This window comes from Giraffa tippelskirchi, chromosome 13, assembly GCF_054371585.1.
Source record: "Giraffa tippelskirchi isolate mGirTip1 chromosome 13, T2T-mGirTip1v1.2.pri, whole genome shotgun sequence".
In the NCBI taxonomy this organism is placed as follows: Eukaryota; Metazoa; Chordata; class Mammalia; order Artiodactyla; family Giraffidae; genus Giraffa; species Giraffa tippelskirchi.
Genome location: NC_137287.1, coordinates 114,804,805 through 114,826,970, shown reverse-complemented (window position 1 = coordinate 114,826,970; position 22,166 = coordinate 114,804,805). Strand labels below are relative to the sequence as shown.

General features: G+C 43.1%; 1 protein-coding gene across 5 annotated transcripts; it reads right to left on the bottom strand.

Moving 5' to 3' along the window:
- Positions 1–469: 469 nt before the first annotated feature.
- Positions 470–22,160, bottom strand: YWHAB (tyrosine 3-monooxygenase/tryptophan 5-monooxygenase activation protein beta). Of its 5 annotated transcripts, none has more exons than XM_081557087.1 (7): positions 19,737–21,791; positions 8,136–8,219; positions 5,446–5,748; positions 3,124–3,247; positions 1,906–2,069; positions 899–994; positions 470–610 (listed from the first exon to the last, which is right to left on the bottom strand). In XM_081557087.1, exons 2-7 carry the CDS (start codon positions 8,160–8,162, stop codon positions 554–556), a joined length of 771 nt encoding a protein of 256 aa, XP_081413213.1. In that variant the 5' UTR covers positions 8,163–8,219; positions 19,737–21,791; the 3' UTR covers positions 470–553. The 5 variants fall into 5 exon arrangements, with proteins under 5 accessions (XP_081413213.1, XP_081413211.1, XP_081413212.1 ...); XM_081557085.1 differs by having other exon boundaries at positions 20,736–21,791; XM_081557086.1 differs by having other exon boundaries at positions 21,550–21,791.
- Between the last annotated feature and the right edge of the window lie 6 nt (positions 22,161–22,166).

Here is a 22,166-nt window from a genome sequence, read left to right as displayed (position 1 = left end):
GGCAACAAGCCCCAACACACCAAGTGTCTAAAAGCCCTGATCAGAATGGGCAGAATCACTAGAAATTACTGTAAAACTCGAATGCCAAACGAGAGGTGACCCACTCCAAGTCCCAGTGTCACAACAGAATCTATAACCTTCTGTACAACTTTACAATGGAACTGTATTTCAGGGACAACTGTTTTGAATCAAATTTAACTTTCCAAAAAGTTACACATAATTCAGGTCTACTTTTTTTTCTACCAGTAAGAGTTCTGCTAAATTACAAAACCCCATAATCACAGTGTTCAGTTGTTTTTTTTAAAAAATGAAACACACAGTAATCCTGTCAATGTTAATCAAAATCAAAACTTCAGAATGCCGTGACATTTATGTGACCAATCTGAATTTTAGATACAAATACCAGCTGTTCATCCCATGGACCATTTTTGCTAGGCTGAGGCTGTGAAAAATTGAAAGTCGACGTACGTTTCTTTTTTTTTTTTTATCGCACAAAGGGATATATGTGGAGGGTACAGAGTGACACTGAAGAGATCACGAAGCACGGCAGACATTAGTTCTCTCCCTCCCCAGCATCTCCTTCATCTCCCTGGTTTTCCGACGTCCACAGCTGCAAGAGAAAAACAGAGCTATAAACAAAGTAGGGCTCTTAGAACTTTCCTCGGGGAGGTGGCCCAGTCTGTATCACCTCATCTCGACTGTTTATAATTCTTCTCATATGACTGCAGACAGTGATGGCAAAGGTCAAAAGTTCAGCAGGCATTTATAACCGATCAAAAAAATTAACTACACACACAGGGCGCAAATCCTATCCTGAGTCTCAGGCTATGAGGCAGAGGAACAGGAACAAGCCATAAGCCCACCCCCTGGAAGCAGTCACAGAACGGGCAGTACTTACAGTGAGATTGTCCCTAAGCAGCTGCATAATCAGGGTGCTGTCTTTGTAAGACTCTTCATTCAGTGTGTCCAATTCAGCAATCGCCTCATCAAACGCCTAAAACAAAGAGCCTTTAGCTAAGAAGTCACAGGTTCCTTGGAACTAGTTTAGCCCCATTTTTTCCCTGCTACCAAGTGACTTATCATTTCTCTTCCTGTACACTATTCTTGGGGAACCTAGGTTATTGTTACCTTGCTTGTCATGTCAGTAAACATGTGATGCTGGTTTCTAAAGCATCAACCAATCATGACAAAAATTCCTAGGTAAGAACTTTACCTATCAAGTCAACAAGTATTACTCATTCTAAATGAATTCAAATGATAGTTAAATTACCAAAGACATTTCTAGTAATCCCTCCCCCTCTTTTTCATTAAGTGGAAAAACAAAAGGTTTAGATACAGGAGATAAATGGAGAACGGAAGTTCATGTCACTAACTCCAAACTTCAGTTAAGTGATGGAACTCTGGGCATTCATTTCACAAAGTTTTCACCAATTAAAAAAATGTTCAAGGACTGTGCATATTGAAAGATGACAAAAACACGTAGAAAAGGCAGTTTTCTACCCAAAGAAGACAAGACGTAATTCAGGACACAAAGAAGATCTGACTTCCTTCTCTACACAGCCATAACCTCACGCCTCAGTACAAGGACGACACTGTGGAACAGAGGCCTACAGCCCAGGGCATGACGAAAGCAACAAACTGCCTCCTCCCTGGACTGTCTACAACCTCCACCCCAAGAGAAACCGAACAACTCAAATGCCAATCAGCACGAGGCACTGAGAAGACGTCAAGAACACATCTGTATTGACTCCATAAAAGATGGAGTCAATACAGATGGTTTCTCCTACCCCCAGAAAAATCTTCACGGAAGTCCAAAACAATGAGTTATGTTCAGGTAATTTTAAAACAAGGTTCTAGAAAGCATGAGTATTTTTACTATCAGAAACCCCAGAAGGTCTTTCTCACCGTTTTTGCCAGGCTGCAAGCCTTTTCAGGAGAGTTTAGAATCTCATAATAAAAGACGGAGAAATTAAGTGCCAGGCCCAGTCGAATGGGGTGTGTAGGCTGCATTTCTTTCTTACTAATTTCAAATGCTTCTTGGTAAGCCTGCTGGGAGTTCGACACAGTGGCTACAAGAAAGAGAAAAAACATGAAAGGGTGGGTCTTTCATAAGGTTGCATTGTATGCTGGATCCACTACCAAATTATTTTGCCAAACTGGGCTGGAGCAAATGTGCTATCAAATGTCTCTACTATCCAATTAATAATCATCTGTTAAACATGTACTCTAATCTGACTACTGTGTGAAATGCTCTGAGGGAAAACAAAGACAATGATGACAAAGTCTACAAAAGCAGTTAGGAAATACAGGAATAACCCTGAACAAGACGGAACATGGAAAGCAATGTGCTCTAATGGAAAGATCGTGGACTTCAGAGTCAAGATGCAAAACTGGGAATGGATTTCCAACTCTTAATTGTGTGGTTTGGACTGAGTGAAAACCTCTGAGTCCTGGTGTCCTTATCAGAAAAAAAGGACAGACTCCGACCTAACTCCTAGAGTTGTGTGAGGAATAAATGAGACACACAGGAGGCACTTAATAAAGCAGAGCCACAACCATTACACTAACACATGTATATGACAAAAGAAATGCACCTCTCTTTACCAAGGCAGTTTTACTCTATCAAACATTTTAAAGTTTCACATCTAAGACAGCTACCAAACAATCCTTAAAATAAAGATTTTTAAATGCACTACTGCACCAGACTTTTAATACCCCCCATACCTGTCCCTTAGATGTATCTGTCAACCCCACGACCCTGTTCAGGGGCTTCCCAGGTGGCACTGGTGCTAATGTAGGAGACACAAGAGACCCAGGTTCAATCCCTGAGTCAGAAGATCCCCTGGAGGAGGAAACGTCAACCCACTCTAGTATTCTTGCCCCCAAAAATCCCATGGACGGAGGAGCCTGGCAGGCTTACAGTCCATGGAGTCACAGAGAGTCAGACGTGACCGAGCGACTGAGCACACACAGCACACGTGACCCTGTGCAGCGCCGGTCAGCACAAGGCTGTGGTTCTTTCCATTCTGACCACAGACCAAGCAAAAACTCAAAATGATCATGAAGATGGTCTCTGCTACCGGTTAAACTCCTCAAAAAAAAGAAAGAAAAAAAGTTACTTACTTTGTTTATTGTCTCCAGATGCCACCTCAGAAAGATATCTAAAATAATCGCCTTTCATTTTCAAGTAGAACACCTTACTTTCTGGTTGTGTAGCATTGGGAATAAGGTATTTATCCAACAGCTCCTAAAAAATGATCCACGTTCTGTTAAGAATCTGGAAATATTACTTACAAGATGTTAAAACTATGTTTGAGATTCGAGATACTACCACTTCTACATAATTGGGGGGGCGGGGCATGATTGCAAACTACATGATTTTCATCCAAAGTTTTAAAATAGTTTTTAGCCCAGGTCATAACAGATGCCAGTATCTATTAAAATCCACTTTGACAGTCCAATAAAGGGTTAAAGTACAGCCATACAATGGCATGCTACACAGGCATTAAAAATGATGATGCAGAACTACACTGATAATGTGGAAAGGCTCTCCAAAAGAAGTCTGAGTGGGGAAAAAGAAAAACGGATAATAAATACCAAGTGAATCCTATTTTTAATATTATAATAGGTATGTGCACGTGCATATAAATACCTAAGGGAAAAATCTAGAAGCATATTTATCAAGATGTTAACAATGGTTCTCTAGCTGGTAGTATTAGAAGTTATTTTTTTATTTTCTTATTTATACTCTTCTGCCTTGTGCTTAAAAAAAAAAATTTCGTATTAATTCTGTAATTAAGAAGAAAAAAAAAAGAATCTTTCCACTTCGGAAGAAAAAGGGTGATAGTAGGGAGAAATTCCAGGAACTAACTTTAGAATTGCTCAGACCTGGGTAAAAATCCCTCCTCTGCCGCTTACCATCTGTATGACCCTGGACAAAGGACCTGATCGCCCTGATCCTGTTTCCTCGGCTACACAAGGGGAAGCCTAACAGCCATCTCCTAGTGCAGTTACGAGGATAAATGAGCCAATGTTCACAGAGTGCTTAACATGCCGCTTGGGACTAGTAAGCACTCCAAAAGTAGCTAAGACTATTATTAATAATAAATTCCTTTAAACATTTATGCTTACAACAAAAGCAGTTCTGAAGGAGTCCACGCTTCGTATACAGAGCAATATTTTCGAAGAGTTGTTTTAGAATGTGGCATCCTGAAAAACTGGTTAAGAGGCAGTAAGTACCATGCTTTTCTTCACATTCTTTCAGATGCTCGTAAAAGCTGGTCTACCGTTCAGGAATTAGGGAACTTTCTTGCCTTGGGAGTGCATGCCATACTTCATCTGAGTACCAGATGTACCTAACATTCGGGAATTAGCGCACCATTAACAAACCCCCAAATGACCAACAGGCAACAAATTTAGCCACGACACTCTTACACCACGAGTCTAACAAAAAAAAAAATTAAACAGCAGCTTGATGCAAAAGCTTAGCAGTAAGGGGGACCGAATCAATCAAAGTGAGAGGATGCGGGGGGCGGTAGTCATTTTAATAATCTGTGCAGACAGACAGTGTGAGACTCCTTATGGGTTAGACATGAGGAGTCCTGCCTGATGGCTAACAAGCTCTGTACTAATTTTCAAAAGAAAGGTGTCAAAGGCAGTAACTCGGAAAGGCAGCCAGCAGGGGAGGAGGTAGATCCACAAGTGTGAATTCCTTTTCCCTTCAAAGCAGCCCTCACCATTCATTTTTACCTGATTTCACCTGGAAGAAAACGAAAGTTCCCAGTGGGCTCAGGACTTGAGGGAAAGACAGTGTGATCATGATTTGCTCTAGGGTATGAGCCCCTCCCACCCACCCCCAGGTCACAGCTAGAGGGAAAGCAGTGAAGAATCAGTGGTCCAACTCAGGTTCACAGGAAACACTGCAGGGGAGAACCCCCACACCACTTGTGATTTGCCTCTGGAACGAAGGCCCGAACTGACGGGGACAGGGCTAACTTACAAAAACTACCATTGTGCAGGGACCAGGGAGCGGCTGAAAGACAGGTCAGCTTTCGGCTCCCCTCTGCCCCTACTGGAGAGGGCACCACCATCAGATTAACACAGAGAACAGCCTCTCTGTGGCTGCATCTATCGAAAATTCTGCCTCTCTGGCCTCAATTTCTAAAGAAAAGATGGAGGGATGTTGAGCAAATGTTCCTGTTTTCGAGGTCTTTGGAAGAGAGAGGAAAATATCCCACAAGTGACGAGCAACCTCTGATCAGGTAAGAGCTGAGGAAAAAAAAAAAAAAAATCACATCGTGTGCTTAAAACTTAGTTGCAAATGGTTTGCGGGTTCCCGGTATATTCAGACACCTTTCTCTCAAGAGCTGTTTGAGAGCTGGCATTTGTTCATGAAATGAATACTATTAGGAGGTGTTCTTTAGAAGAGGAACACTGGCCTCTTACCAGCACATCATTGCAGATGTCCTGCAGCTCGGCCTCGATCTTCTCACGGTACTCTTTGCCCATCTGCTGCTTCTTCTCGTTCCTCTCAGTTTTCTGTTCAATGCTGGAGATGACACGCCAGGATGAACGGCGGGCACCGACCACATTCTTGTAGGCGACAGACAGCAGGTTTCTCTCCTCGTTGGAGAGCTCATGCCCCTGCTCCGTGACTGCCTTCATGGCCGCAGCCATGTCATCGTAGCGCTCGGCCTGCTCGGCGAGCTTGGCTTTCTGTACCAGCTCACTTTTATCCATGGTCATTCCCTAAAACGAGAGGAAGAGGGAAAATGAACATCAGGCTTTGAGGCCCAGGAGGTGCATATGTGCAAATCTCCTTCCAACCCATCTGGGAGGAAACATAGCTAAAGGGGAAATATCTATTTCTAAATGCCTCCAGTAATACTGAGCAGGAGTGCCCACAGGGTTAGGAACTTTGCTAAAAAGGTGTTTTTACTTTTTAGCCACTTAATCTTCCTTAGTAGTCCTACTGGTAGATACGTTCACAACACTCCCTTCCCCCGCTATGAGGTGAAGAAGTGGAGGTTCAGAGGAGCCAACTGCTGTGTCCAGGGCAACACAGCCAGGAGAGAGCAGAGAGCCAGAACCGAAACGCACATCCATCTCTCAAGCTGTTTTCTTCACTTTCCTAATCTGCCTCCTCAATGCCAGAGATGGCTTAATTCTTTAGAAGCTTACGTTAAATATACAGCCTTTTATTCTTTCAAGAAACACCTGGTTTTCACCACATCTGTTTTCCCCCATACTACAGGGAAAAACACCATGCGATGACTGTTTCAATCAACCTTAAAGCAAAAGACAGGACGTTCAGTGTTATATTTGGCAGTGCCCATCAAGTGGTAGGTACCTTAAACATACGAGCCATTTTTATCCCATCTTCTGCAAAGTGCTAACTTTGGTACAAGGACACACTGTCCACGAGAGCAGATTTGGCTCAACCTTGCACCAGCTCTGCTACTTACAAGAAACATGACCTTGGTCAAATCACTCAGCTTCTGAGAGCTTCCGTTTCCTAAATGGAAAGGAAGAACACTGCCAACTCTCTGGGGGCCGCTGTGAGGCGCAAGTGACCTCATCTGTGTGAAGGCACTGTGGAAAGCCTAGAGCAGCGGTCCTCGACCTTTTTGAAACCGGTAACTGATTTCGTAGAAGACAATTTTTCCACCAACCAGGGGTGGGGGTAAGAGATAGTTTCAAGATGATTCAAGCACATTAAGCTTATCGTGCACTTTATTTCTAACCTGATGCCACTGCTGATCTGACAGGAGGTCCCAGTCCACGGGCTGGAGGTCAGGGACCCCTGGTCGAGAGCATTATATACAAATACCAGGCACTGACGCTGTACATGGTACAGGCTGCCAGAGACACGGGTGTATCCACTAAGACGCACAGCAACAGAGCTGTGAACCATAATTGAGTTTGTTTAAAAGTTTTCCTGAAACAGACAAAAATCTTGGTGATTTCAGCTTTTCATTTTATCAAACCCTCTATACACCCATTCCCCTCACCTGAGTCAATTCCCCACTATCCTAATCACCATTAAGGGAACTCCCTGGAGGCCCAATGGTTAGGCCTCTGCTCTCTCACTGCCAAGGGCGTGGATTTGATCCCTGCTTGGGGAACTAAGATCCTGCAAGCCTCAAGGCAAGGCCAAAAAACAAACAAGGCAAAAATAGCCACCATTAATATAATGCAATAATTTCTGGATAACACGTAGCTAAAAAAAATATTTATTAACCAATAAGAGATAGTTTTATGTACTGCTGGTTTAAATTTCAATTGTATATTCACCTATGCCACAGTGTTAAAATACGCTAATAGCTTGAGGTGGAAAAACAATAAAATCCTACTTAATAGTATTTTATTTTATAACAGTAGTGGGAACACCAATATTTTTAAAATAAATGCTTTCATTACTTTATACATCATATCACAATTTAAGACTCTGGTTTTGCCTTCACAACCATTTCTGTATTTTCAAGTGAGAAATTCTACAGACAAGATTCTACCACATGAAAATGTCTTATTAGATGGAAGACAATTTTAAGATACACCCTCAATCTAGACAATTCAGAAAGAGTTGGTGCTCCAGTTCAGAACTGTGAGTTTTCTTCCCACCTCTTTTTATGAAATCATATTAAGCGTTGTGTCGTATGTAAGGCTTGCTGACTCGAATCTTACACTTTAAGGCAAGTCTCACCTTGACCTGTCTGACATCTTCACCCACATCACTAGGATGAGCCTACAGCAGAGATAATAATCCATCTGCTCACCTACATCTCCCAGCAACCCCTCTGCACTTAGGAGGGATCATATGGTTCATTCTGTTCAATAAGGATAAATGATGCTACTTCCAGGTGCAAAAACCCACTCGAGGCTCTCTTCTCTTACAGCAGCCATGTCACCCAGATGGTGCTGTCACAAAACAGCAGTTTCTACAGCCTGAGTCCCCGAGTGACTGAGGAGTGCAGACTCCTGCAGGCCCACAGTGGAGATGCAGTGTGAAAAGGAAATAAACCCTTGTTGGCTGAAGCCATTTAGACACTGGAGCTGTTTGTTATGGCAACACAACTTAGTCTACTCTGATACAAGTGCATCACAGATACACTAGTCATCCTCTTAAAATTACATACTTTCTCCATGTTATCTTTCTTGACCATGACATCTTTCTGATCAGGATACTATCTTCACCATTTGACAATCCTACTTCATGGTCCCTAAAGGTAAGAGGCAGAGGGAAGCCAACTTTTAACAAACCTTTTAGAAATTTTCCAGTCTGTAGACTAATTCAGAGTTAGAAGTTACTTAGTACATAAACAGCACCTGTGCAACTCTACCCAGGAACAATTCCAATTAATAACAGTCCTGGCCAAAGCCAATTCAAAGTGAAGTCATCCCATGGAGTTATTACAAAAGAGTAATCGGAGAAGGTGATGGCATCCCACTCCAGTACTCTTGCCTGGAAAATCTCATGGATGGAGGAGCCTGGTAAGCTGCAGTCCATGGGGTCGCTATGAGTTGGACATGACTGAAGCGACTTAGCAGCAGCAGCAATAGAAAAATGCAATTAGCACTGCTAAAGACCCTGGTGCTGGGAAGGATTGGGGGTGGGAGGAGAAGGAGACGACAGAGGATGAGATGGCTGGATGGCATCACCGACTCAATGGACATGAGTTTGGGTAAACTCTGGGAGTTGGTGATGGACAGGGAGGCCTGGCGTGCTGCAATTCATGGGGTCGCAAAGAGTCGGACACGACTGAGCGACTGAACTGAACTGCAAAGATACTGTGAAACTCTTCAGCCTACTAGGCTCCTCAGTTAAGGTCCCCTCACCCCCCACTTCTTCTCTTCCCAAACATTAAAACTTCAACCATACCTCTCCAAAGAATCCTGACTACTCCGAGACCTCCCAAATGTACACGCCCTATTTCTCAAAATAAAATGTGGCCTTTCTGGTTTGGAGCTGACTATTTTAGGCTTCTTTGGGATCCCTGCAAGAGCTCTTAGAGATGGAGAACCATTATGATACGGTAAAACTGAATGCATGCCTTAAAATATGTATCCATCTATTTAAAAATGTCTTATCTACAATCCCCTCCCAACTAACAACAAACAAAATCCATAACTAAATGTCTGATGCCTACTGCTTACATAACTTGTGCTTATATAACAAGGATTTTGAAGCAGCTAGACCAATTTCAACAGGAAATGGGTTACACAACACCCAGCAGTTTGGAGGAAGGTAGCAGACAAGGGAGAAATGAAATTGTTCCTATTTCTACATCCTAATAAACCTCCTATCCATCATCTTTCCCTAGTCCCACTGCTTTCTTTCATTTTCTTTAACCACCTTCATATCCGCCATCAGATCCATTTTAAAGCTCTGATCAAGTCACTCTCTGCTCAAAATTCTTTAGTTTCCAACTACTGCCAGTCAAGTCAGACTTCCTCCCTTGTCAGTGTAGGCTTTCCAAGCTATCTTTCCGGACTTTTGCCCAAATAGGCCTTCTACACAGTAGGTGCTTCTGTCAAAATGGTTTTCTTCCATGTGTTTTTTGGTCTTTGCTCATCCAGCACTCCCTCTACCTGGAATAGTTTCCCATTTATTCTGCATTTAAAATTCTTCAGAGCATGGCTCAAATGACATCCCCTCCGTGAAACCTTTCTTAAGCTGCTTAACCTAAGCTGTCTAATAAGACTGCCCAGGCCACATGTTAAAACTGTACTGTTTTGGATATATGGAGTTAATTTTTAAAAATTACTAAAATTAATTTCATCTTTCCCCCTCACATTTTAAAGGTAGCTACCAGATAATTTTAAACTACATGGGACTCACATTCTATGTCTATTGGACAGCACAGCTCAAAGCTGAAAATAGTCTCACAAAGCATTTCATTTACACTTCTCTTTAATGTCTTATCACGTTTCTTCAGTACTAAAATTATTTGTCTACACCCCTAAGTCCCCTCCCATACTACAAACCCCTTTAGGGCACATCCCCCGCAGCACCTTGCAGAGAATCAGCATGAACAAATTTTCACGGAATGAACGAACAGATCCTAAAACGGCAAATCTGGTAGAGTTCTGTCTCTGCTCAAGTAATCCAAAGCACCTATTCTTCACAAGCACATTAGATCCTCATTACCTACGTACCTCACTCCATGTACTTCTGATTCCAAAACTCCCCTCAGTCATGCCCCCATTCTTACTCAAGAACTTCTGATGACTCTCTTCTGGCTACTGCATCCAACTGAAATTCTTACCTAGCTTGCAAAGTCCTTCATAATTTGGATCCTCTATACCTGTTTCTCACCCATTGTTCTCCAACATGTACCTTTCTCCCAGGCTGGACATCACCAAATACCCTTAAATGTCAGGCTTCAACATGTCTGAAATTACTTCTGTAGTTCCCTATTTACTTCCTGCTGAGGCAAACTCTATCCATCCATGTATGGCTAGAAAGCCTTCCCTGATTACCCTAGTCCCCACACTGATCTACCCGGACTATGAATTCAAATACACTGTAGCCTTTACAGTCCACACTTCTCTGGGCCTCCATTCTATATGTTCTACGGTCCAGGTGATGAGTGGTGGGCCATGTACAGGGTGTCCATGTATGTCTTCTGAAGGAAAGCTTCACATTTCTTTCTCATCTAATGCCTAAAACTCTGCCAAGTACAAAATTAATACTCAAATAAGTATCTGTGATTTTTTTTCAGCAAGTCATTACTGGGAGGCTGCTTGTATATGGTGTGAAAAGAGGCCTCTGTGTGAGAGCAGAGACTGCCACATGGCCTTGTCACTTCAGTTCAGTTCAGTCGCTCAGTCGTGTCCGACTCTTTGCGACCCCATGAACTGCAGCACTCCAGGCCTCTCTGTCCATCACCAACTCCCGGAGTCTACCCAAACCCATGTCCATCGAGTCGGTGATGCCATCCAACCATCTCATCCTCTGTCGTCCCCTTCTCCTCCCGCCCCCAATCCTACTCAGCATTAGGGTTTTTTCCAATGAGTCAACTCTTCGCATGAGGTGCCCAAAGTATTGGAGTTTCAGCTTCAACATTAGTCCTTCCAATGAACACCCAGGATTGATCTCTTTTAGGATGGATTGATTGGATCTCCTTGCAGTCCAAGGGACTCTCAAGAGTCTTCTCCAACACCACAGTTCAAAAGCATCAATTCTTCGGCGCTCAGCTTTCTTCACCATCCAACTCTCACATCCATACATGACCACTGGAAAAACCATAGCCTTGACTAGACGGACTTTTGTTGGCAAAGTAATGTCTCTGCTTTTAAATATGCTATCTATGTTGGCCATAACCTTCCTTCCAAGGAGTAAGCGTCTTTTCATTTCATGGCTGCAGTCACCATCAGCAGTGATTCTGGAGCCCCCAAAAATAAAGTCTGACACTGTTTCCACTGTTTCCCCATCTATTTCCCATGAAGTGATGGGCCCAGATGCCATGATCTTAGTTTTCTGAACGTTGAGCTTTAAGCCAACTTTTCCACTCTCCTCTTACACTTTCATCAAGAGGCTCCTTAGTTCTTCTTCACTTTCTGCCATAAGGGTGGTGTCACCCGCATATCTGAGGTTACTGATATTTCTCCCGGCAATCTTGATTCCAGCTTGTGTTTCTTCCAGCCCAGCATTTCTCATGATGTACTCTGCATATAAGTTAAATAAGCAAGGTGACAATATACAGCCTTGACGTACTCCTTTTCCTATTTGGAACCAGTCTGTCGTTCCATGTCCAGTTCTAACTGTTGCTTCCTGACCTGCATACAGGTTTCTCAAGACAGGTCAGATCGTCTGGTATTCCCATGTCTTTCAGAATTTTCCACAGTTTATTGTGATCCACACAGTCAAAGGCTTTGGCATAGTCAATAAAGCAGAAATAGATGTTTTTCTGGAACTCTCTTGCTTTTTCAATGATCCAGCGGATATTGGCAATTTGATCTCTGGTTCCTCTGCCTGTTCTAAAACCAGCTTGAACATGTGGAAGTTCACGGTTCACGTACTGCTGAAGCCTGGCTTGGAGAATTTTGAGCATTACTTTACTAGCATGTGAGATGAGTGCAACTGTGTGGTAGTTTGAGCATTCTCTGGCATTGCCTTTCTTTGGATTGGAACGAAAACTGACCTTTTCCAGTCCTGTGGCCACTGCTGAGTTTTCCAAATTTGCTGGCATATCGAGTCCAGCACCTTCACAGCATCACCTTTGAGGATATGAAATAGCTCAACTGGAATTCCATCACCTCCACTAGCTTTGTTTGTAGTGATGCTTTCTAAGGCCCACTTGACTTCCTGTCCAACTCTGCGACCCCATGAACGGCAGCACGCCAGGCCTCCCTGTTCATCACCAACTCCCGGAGTCCACCCAAACCCATGTCCATTGAGTCGGTGATGCCATCCAACCATCTCATCCTCTGCCGTCCCTTTTTCCTCCTGCCCTCAATCTTTCCCAGCATCGGGGTCTTTTCAAATGAGTCAGCTCTTCGCATCAGGTGGCCAAAGTATTGGAGTTTCAGCTTCAGCATCAGTCCTTCCAATGAATATTCAAGACTGATTTCCTTTAGGATGGACTGGTTGGACCTCCTTGCAGTCCAAGGGACTCTCAAGAGTCTTCTCCAACACCACAGTTCCAAGCATCAATTTTTCTGTGCTCAGCTTTCTTTATGGTCCAACTCTCACATCTATGATGGACCTTTGCCGGCAAAGTAACATCTCTGATTTTTAATATGCTGTCTAGGCTGGTCACAGCATTTCTTCCGAGAAGCATCTTTTAATTTCATGGCTGCGGTCACCATCCGCAGTGATTTTGGAGCCCAAGAAAATAAAGTCTGTCACTGTTTCCACTGTTTCCTATCTATTTGCCATGAAGTGATGGGACCAGATGCCATGATCTTAGTTTCCTGAATGTTGCGTTTTAAGCCAGCTTTTTCACTCTCCTCTTTCACTTTCATCAAGAGACTTTTTAGTTTCTCTTCGCTTTCTGCCTTAAGGGTGGTGTTATCCACGTATCTGAGGTTATTGATATTCCTCCCAGCAATCTTGATTCCAGCTTATGTTTCATCCAGCCCAGCGTTTCACATGATGTACTATGCACGTAAGTTAAAAAAGCAGGGTGACAATATACAGCCTGGATGGACTCCTTTCTCAACTTGGAACCACTCCACTGATCCATGACTAGTTCCAACTGTTGCTTCTTGACCAGCATTCAGATTTCTCAGGAGGCAGGTAAGGTCGTCTGGTATTCCCATCTCTTGAAGAATTTTCCAGTTTGCTGTGATCCACACAGTCAAAGGCTTTGGTGTAGTCAATAAAGCAGAAGTAGATGTTTTTCTGGAACTCTCTTGTTCTCTATGATCCAATAGATGTTGGCAATTCGATCTCTGGTTCCCCTGCCTCTTCTAAATCCAGCATGAATATCTGGAAGCTTTTGGTTCACATACTGTTGAAGCCTGGCTTGGAGAATTTTCAGCATCACTCTGCTAGCGTGTGAGATGAGTGCAACTGTGTGGTAGTTTGAACATTCTTTAGCATTGCCTTTCTTTGGGAGTGGAATGAAAACTGACCTTTTCCAGTCGTGTGGCCACTGTTGAGTTTTCCAAATTTGCTGGCATATTGAGTGTAGCACTTTCACAGCATTATCTTTTAGGATTTGAAACAGCTCAGCTAGAATCCCATCACCTCCACTAGCTTTCTTCGCAGTGATGCTTCCTAAGGTGCATTTGACTTTGCGTTCCAGGATATATGGATCTAGGTGAGTGATCACACCATTGTCGTTATCTGGATCATTAAGATCTTTTTTGTACAGTTCTTCTGTGTATTCTTGCCACCTCTTAATATCTTCTGCTTTTGTTAGGTCCATACCATTTGTCCTTTATTGTACCCATCTTTGCATGAAATGTACATGGCCTTGTCAGCTCAGTCAAACTCAGTTTTCCAATTTGTGAACTGTTGCCCCAACAGCAGCTTCCTCGAGGCGGAACAGCTACACCCATGAAAAAGACAGACGTGGAATTAAATAATGTGGAAATTTTTTTTTTTTTAAAGTACACAGGGCAAAATTGGAAGTAGCATAATTCCTCTAATAGTATTGACATATCACTGTTAGCCTACAAATGTGAGCCTGGAATTAAAAAAAAGTAAAAGGGGCCAAGAAAAGGAAAAACAAGTCTAGATTAATCTTGTACAGGAAGAGAGTATGTTACAATGTTCACATTCCCAGATAAGACTCTACCCTTCAATGTCCTGAAAAATGGGACACATTTGTTAACTGTAACACTCTCATTCATTAGTTCCTAATTTCCTTAGGAGGTGCCAGTAGTCATGGTTTATATATCAGGACCTACCATTCCCCTGGTGAGACTTTTTATTCAAGGACCCACCAAGGAAAACACTGGCAAGAGAGCCTTTATTTGCTCCTAAATTAGCCTTCAAAGACCACAGTCTCCTCATCAGGCCTGCCTGGCACTAAAGCAGAATCAAGACACCAGAGTGGACAGAGGAAGCCGCTGACTCATCAGAGCAGAGGTCTCAAGCACAGGTGTTCATCTCTTCTCAGACGTTGCAGGCAGCACTTTAGAGGACTGGGGAGCACGGGCTGACTAAACCAGCAACTGCTTAGTGAAGAACGGGAAACGGTCTTGTAGCTAACAGGGGAATGGCTAAAAAGACAGAGTTGGTACAGGATTACATGGCCATCAAAAGAAGGGATTTCAAGTCATAGATTTTTTAAAGAGGTATAATGGGGGAGTGGTGTTTACAAGTCTTCCATTTTGTAAAATGTCCCCTAAAGAATATTATGAAGAATAATTCTAAAGGTGCCCATGAAACAACAGGATTTCCCTCAAATAAATGAAACCCTAAATCAGACAGTAAATGCTGAAACAGAAGTATAAATGAACCAACCTAGCCCACCATCTGGATTCTTTGCCTAAGGGACATTTTTTTTTTAGCCTGGGTCAGAATCCTGAGAAGTCATTCCAGTGGCCAGAAGGAGACATCCAAGAATAAGAATGGAAAAAAATTAAAAACGATTATCCATTGCTAATAGTAAAAAAAAAAAAAAAAAGTACTGCAAAGGACCTTATGGAATGCGGGTTTTAGAAGTATTAGCTTTCAGCTATGTTTTGTTTTCAAGGAAAAGAAAATGCCCAATTCTAAAATACTGAGGTTTTGAGTTTAGTAATTTGCTAGAAATTTAAAATGAGGATTCCATTATCAGGTGTCAGGATTACTGAGGGCTTCCCTGATGGCTCACCTGGTAAAGAATCCACCTGTAATGCGGGAGACCTGGGTTCAATCCCTGGGTTGGAAAGATACCCTAGAGAAGAGAAAGGCTACCCATTCCAGTATTCTGGCCTGGAGAGTAGGACATGACTGAGCAACTTTCACTTCACAGGGTTACGAAGTTTCAGCATGAAACCCATGTGAGTGGGATCTGTTTCTAGGAAAGCCCTACACACAACAAATCAGGGCTTCTAAAGGAAATCAGGTGATTTTAAAAATAATGTCTCTGAATCTCAGTTTCCTCACATGTTAAAAGGAAACATTAATAGCTATCAAAAAAGATCATGTACATAAAAATGCCTAGACAGTGCTGGCCAAAGTGAAGGCTCATAAATAGGCCTATATTCTTACTCTGAAATTACTTCACAAAAACATAATATACATAATTCAGTATGTGTTGCAATAACTGCAAAAAAAAAAAAAAAAAAAAAAACCTACCAGTATTTCTAAGAACTCTTTTTCGGAGTTCAGTATAGTATGGTCTTCCCCTCAGAGAGCTGAAACTCCCAAGGTAGAACATGAGAAGGGAACACACATTTAAGGGTTACAAAGCGTCTCCTTGAGGAAGCAACCAGGTAGAATTTCAGGGAGGAGGTTTAGTTTTAAAGAGGCTGGGTCCTTCCTGGTTTTATGTGTTTGAGGGGTTCTGAGAGAAAAGGGGGGCTCTAGGCAGAGACAATAAACCCAGATGTATGAATAAAATGCATTTGTTTCTAGATGCAAAAGAAATCACAGGCCAAAGTAGACAAGAAAATGAGAAAAGGTAGAATCTGGAGATTCCAGCATCGTTGACTCAAAGGACACGAATCTGAGTAAACTCCGGGAGATAGTGGAGGACAGGAAAGCTTGGTGTGCTGCAGTCCATGGGACCATGAAGAGCTGGACCCGACTTAGCAACTGAGTAACAAAAGAATTTGGAGAGAGGATACTGATAGGAGCACTATAAAAATCTATGCTAGAAGGTTCCATGGGGTAAGGAACTGACAGTAAATTCTGAATAGCATTCACTGATGTACCATCCCAGACACAGCATCCACAGCACCATCAAGTCAGTCACAGTGCTGGAGTCACTCTGCTGAAGGAGAAACAGATGCCAGGCGACTGTGGGAGGGACTGAGAGCGCCAGTGGGCCCAGGTGTTTGGTGGGTGTTACCAGAAAAAAATGAAGTACTCCTGGCTCTTAAAGAATTTTAACTACTCACTGAAAAACACCCACTCTAAAAACGGGTCTGTGTGCCATTCTACACACAAAATTCTGAGTCCTGTAATAAATTTAATTCCATTCACACACTTACAGGCTCTTTGTTAGAAAATGAAACACAGCATGTCTAAAATGCAAAGGCAACAGCTCTGATATCCAGCCAACACTGAACTGTGGAGAGAAATATCACTTCTATTTCAAAATCTGTTCCTTCTTTCATATTAGTTGTTGAATATCACTGTTAATTATGTCCAATTAGCCAGAATCAAACTTAAAACAATCAAGGTGTTATATCCAAGGTCATACAATGTGAATCAATAGCAGACAGGACAATAAACTGATCTCTTGGCTTGAAGTGATCAATAAGACAGAATAAAATTTTTTTAATATGCTAATTCTGATTCAGAAAGATAACCAATTGGTCAACCATGTGAATAGGCTTCAAAAGCTCTGGGCCCACCAACACAACAGAACACAGTCCAATTTACCAGTTCTACACACCAACTCCATAGGTTACCTGACCTCTGTGAAGTCTGTTTTCTCATGCATAAAATAGGCAAACCTACTTTAGAGGGTTCTTCTAAGGGGTAAATTAGTTCACGATACAAAACATTTAGCACAGTCTCTGTAAGCACTAAAATGGCAGCCATAGTATATTCCACACAGAAGTCAATAAATGGTCAACCAGGGAAGGGACACTTACTTACACACCTTATTTCTTTTCAATAAATATGGCTTTTGTCAAGACTTTTAAGAGGAAGGTACATGTTAACTTACCCATGCCTACTTCTAAGATAGCATTTATCGGAATTTAGAGAAATGTCTTTGTTGGCTCCCACACAACTTAATGTGGGAATCCAGACTTCCACCTCTGGGCACCCAACATGTTGCATGATGCCTGGCACGATGCATGTGAAACTATCTGACCAACTGATGCAGTTTTTTTAAAGAAGTGAACAAGGCTGCTATTTCCTATGTGGAGAGAGGTAAGCAGACCACATCTGGCCTATAAAATACAGAGTACATTTATATGCTGTCTTAGAGTGCTCTTTGAAAAGAGCCATCTCAGCTCCGACGAGGAGACCACGGTACACTTTCTGACCAATCATTTCTCAGGTACCCCCTGTTATATTTATAGGTTCAAACTGAGTTCCAAAAGCCCTTTGACTCCTCTCTTCATAAGTCCAAACGATTAGCTATACAAAAAAGCCACACCAGCTTATTAATAAATAATAACAAAATATCCCTCGTTTATGGTCTGCCTCAATGTGCAAAACAGGGGGTTGTATCAACTCCTTTCATCTTAAGTATCCTAAGGGGTAGGGGTCCCCATCCCAGTAACCTGTCCAGGGTCCCACAGGTGTACTTGGCACATGCTCTTTCCTCTTTGTAGCACCATGTCCTAAAGATCAATTATGATTCTGAATGATTACTGAAGGAAAAGACAGAAAGAACACTTTTTCAAAGAACTACACAAAGTTATCAGTGAGGTTTGAGAATTGGCCTTAATTTATCTAGCTTTAAAATTAAAAATAAAATTAGCAGTTCAAACAGCATATGCCAAAAACTCATCAGACTGTCAAGCTTTAAGGTGAGGTTTGTGGGCAAACAGTAACAAATGGCAAGGACTCATTTCGACTTTATTGTCTCCTCCAATCTCTGCTCAGGTCAAGGCCATTCAGAAATAACTTTTATTGTTGGGTCTCTTAGGGAAAACAATAAAATAAACTAACCAGTACAAGAAAAAACTTACATAATAGAGGGCTGGCCAGATTATAAAAAAAGTCACCTTACTAACCTACAGTCTGCTAAAAATGCCTTCCTCTTGAGGGCAGCAATCAATTTCATCTCATTGTAACAGAAACACATAATTATGCTTATGTTGGAATATCTTTTAGCAGACAAAGCAGAAAAATGGTTTACTTTCAACATACACATGACAAAACAAAGTACTTTTGTCCATTCCCCCTCCCACCAAGTAGTCTCTTTAGAAAAATTCCCTCAGAATCTAGCTCTGTCAGTTTCTCCATCATGACACAGAAGACTAGAATCTATTCGTGGGGGAGACCAAGATGGTTCTAAAACTTCAAAATTGCTATTACACAACCAATTTCTTGCCTCCTAGCTAGTGTGAATTGTCACCTCTCCCTAGAAAAACACAGGAACCCAGGAACTTAAATTCCCTTTACAAGTAAATTTTAGTTCATTCTCTAAGGTACCCTCATTTAAAGGAAAATGGCTTAGTTTGATGCCACTGAAAAAGCAGGCACCACAAAAGGATGTTCTGATTTAGAATTCTTTCTCTACTTATGGAGATAAATTAATAGATATTTGGTCCTGACCAAATTCTATTAGAATAACCTAAGATTGGATAAATCAGTGTGCCATAAAGTAACTGATGAATTTTCTCCCTAGTATGAAGCAAATACTAGAAAATCTGGATTTTTCACAAGATTCCTTCCTAAAGCACATCAGCAGTATCTTCCCTGCATTCCACAGTGAATATACCCCCCTCCCCCACCCCGCAATAAACTATATTTCGAAAAGTAGCTAAAATTCTTGTCCAAACACATTTACTTGAATAAGAGACATGTAAAGAAAAATTAACTACTACATGGTGTTCACAGGAAAGATATACACGTGCTGTTTCTACCACAAGTAGAACCTATCATTAGAGTCAGACTGTCTGGGTTTGATTCCTGGCTCTGGCATGTACCCAGTGCTGTGTGTGTGTATGCCTCCAGGAAAATTATTTAACTCTTCTGTGCCTCAGTTTCCTCAACTGTAAAATGGGGCTAGCAGTACTTACCTGTCACAGATTGTTATGAAGACTTAGTTAATACGTGTAGAGTGCTTAAAAAAAAAGCTTGGCACATATAAACAGCAGCTATTATTATTATTACAGCTTGATACTACCTCATCAGTTGATGAATAAACATTGGATGGACTCTCTATGCGCCTATGCGCTGTAGCACATATGCATGTGTCTTATCTATAGATATGTACACTCATGAATATAGTCAAATAACATTTATTAAACATCTGGTATATTTCACACCCTTAATTACTGCTGCTAAGTCGCTTCAGTCGTGTCTGACTCTGTGCGACCCCATAGACGGCAGCCCACCAGGCTCCCCCGTCCCTGGGATTTTCCAGGCAAGAGTATTGGAGTGGGTTGCCATTGCCTTCTCCCCTTAATTACTGAGTATGTCACAATAATATATCAAAGACTATTACCATTTGCGCTGACCAATGAAAAAATGGGCTCAGAAAGACTGAAGATGCTCCACAAATCCAGTTCCATAATAACGTACCACTTTTTGTACTTTGAATACAAAGTAGGATTGGGTCTCATCAGAATGCAACCAAGGGAGGAAAAGCCCTTAACAGTGAACTCTGTGATTAAAACACATAAGCTTATACTTAACAGTTTACAGTTTGTAAAAAGGTCTCTTGACAAACGTGGAGACAGAGAAACCAGGAACCAGAGATTAAGCAGGACACTGAAGATCACACAACTAGAAAATGCTGCAAGCAAGGGTGGAATTGAATTTATCTGACTCCAAGTCCAGTGCTCTTTCTGCTTCTACACCCACAGCCAAATGGGTAAAATACACTTTCTGCAGTGGCCCAAATCTCTGGAGACTCTGCCTCAAGAACTAGCATTATGGGAACATGCTCAGCCTGGTTCTGTGGAGGCTGCCTCCTGGATCTATACAGCTCTGATTCTAAAATGGCTCCAACATAACACAAGCACTGCCTGATGGGAAATGTACAGAAGATTATAGGGTAGGAGCCATACTCCTGGGACTGACAGGCCATAAATATTTGCTACTGATGAATGAGGATATTCAACCTGGAAACCAGGTGTGTGGTCTAGGACAAATCATCTCGTTTCTCTGAAGGATTTCATCTGTAAGACAGGTGAAGGGATTCTTATCTCATTGAAAGGAGATAATAGGGAAATAGTTCAGCAGTTGCTACTGGATTATTAGCCTTCCACTGTGAAGATCACCTGTAAAATTCTAACTTGGGTCCAGTACAATGACAGGTTCCATGCTCACCATGTGTGCTAAGGACGCAGATCCTAGAAAAATGAGAGCTCAGGCAACTGACACATTCCTAAATAAGAAATGGGGTGCCCTGAAAACAGTCAAGAAGGAAATGACCAAGAATCAAGAACACATATTAATACATAAATTTCTAACATGAAAAGGCAAAAAGCAGAGTACCCACGTGTCTAGTCCTGTAAGCTGCATCTCTGTGTGGTTTCATATGAACAACTGAGATAAGAGTGAGAAACGCAGACAATTTTTCATATTCTTCCAAGTGCTTCATCTTTCTGTTTTGGCTCCTGTGGCCGCCTGAGGTTCTATGTTCATAAGAGCATCTTGCCAAATACTGTCTCCCACACAGGGCAAGTAAAATCAGAACCTGATGCGATCTAGCCTTACTAAAGGGAAAAGCAGTGATGGCAAGGACAAGAGACAAGAATTTTTACAGAAAGGTTGGCAAACTATCTTACCAATACTGCCACCTTTGAAAACCCCATTACACGAAGAGTTCTCCATTTGCAATAGACAAAGATGCACTCATTTTGTGCAGAAAAGGGTCCTAATCACTTCCACCCCTTCGCCGCCACCACCAGGGAGGCCACCAGGCCAATTTCAGTCCTAAAAACGTGCTAACACACAGTACAGGGGAATTTGGGGCGAGGACACAATGACTCTGGCATCAAATGACGGTAAATGCCGTTGGAAAAATATTCCGATTTTCAGCCTCAGACATTTCCCCCCCCCCCGGGGATCCGGCCTGACTCACTAACCAGTTCCAACAAATGCATTTTCTTGATACAAATTTCAACCCTGTGCCTCCTAGGGAATCTCGGGTCCTGCCAGGCTCCCAAACAATGATGAAATGGCTTTACTGCAAAGTGGGAGGAGGGTTTTCCCTTTGCTCTCTCCCAAGGTTAAACCCGTTACCCATCCCGGGAGAGGGGCGGGTAACGAACAGAGGAATTGGGTCTGAGAGCTCGCCTGCATTTGGTTACATTTTCATTTTTGAAAACCGGAAAGCGAGGAGCGAGGGTGATAAGAGCTGGAAGGGTCGGATCTGGCCGCTCAAGGTGCAGGGAGGGGTCGCGCGGGGATCGAAGCTGGTCGTGAGGAAGAGCCGGGAGTCCGCGGCTCCTCGTCCCTTCCCGCCCGGTACAGAGCCGCACCCCGCCCGCCGGGCAGGGCCGCGGGCGGCGAGGGCGGCCCGGGCCTCTCCCAGAACGACGGGCCCGGCCCCGGAAACAGGGAGGGGCCGCGGTGAGGCCGAGCCCGCGCCGCGGGCGGCCTCGCGGGGCCGAGAAGGCCGCGCGCCGCCGCCTCCGGAGCCCACCCGGGAGGTCGCCCTCGCCGCTGCCGCCGCCGGTGATGGGGGAGCGGTGGGTTCGGGCCCCTGGGGGCCTCGGGCGGACCCCGCACCGCACTCACCGTGGGAGGACTGCAGGGGGCAGAGAACCTTGCGAGCGGAGCTCCGGGCGCGGTGACCGCTTCCTTCCCAAGCCCACTCCTCCGGCGGCGGCGGCGGCGGCGGCGGCGGCGGCTGCTGAGGCGGCGGCGGCAGCTACCCCGGCTCCGGAATCGGCGGCTGCGGCGGCTCCACTTCCGCTCCGGTCAC

Excerpts from the sequence above, each read along its gene's own strand:
- YWHAB (XM_081557087.1), bottom strand. The coding sequence starts at position 8,162 with ATGGTCAAGAAAGATAACATGGAGAAA. Across the intron at positions 3,248-5,445 it reads ACATCTGCAATGATGTGCTG|GAGCTGTTGGATAAATACCT; the intron begins GTAAGAGGCCAG and ends ATCATTTTTTAG. Across the intron at positions 611-898 it reads TGCTTAGGGACAATCTCACT|CTGTGGACGTCGGAAAACCA; the intron begins GTAAGTACTGCC and ends TTTCTCTTGCAG.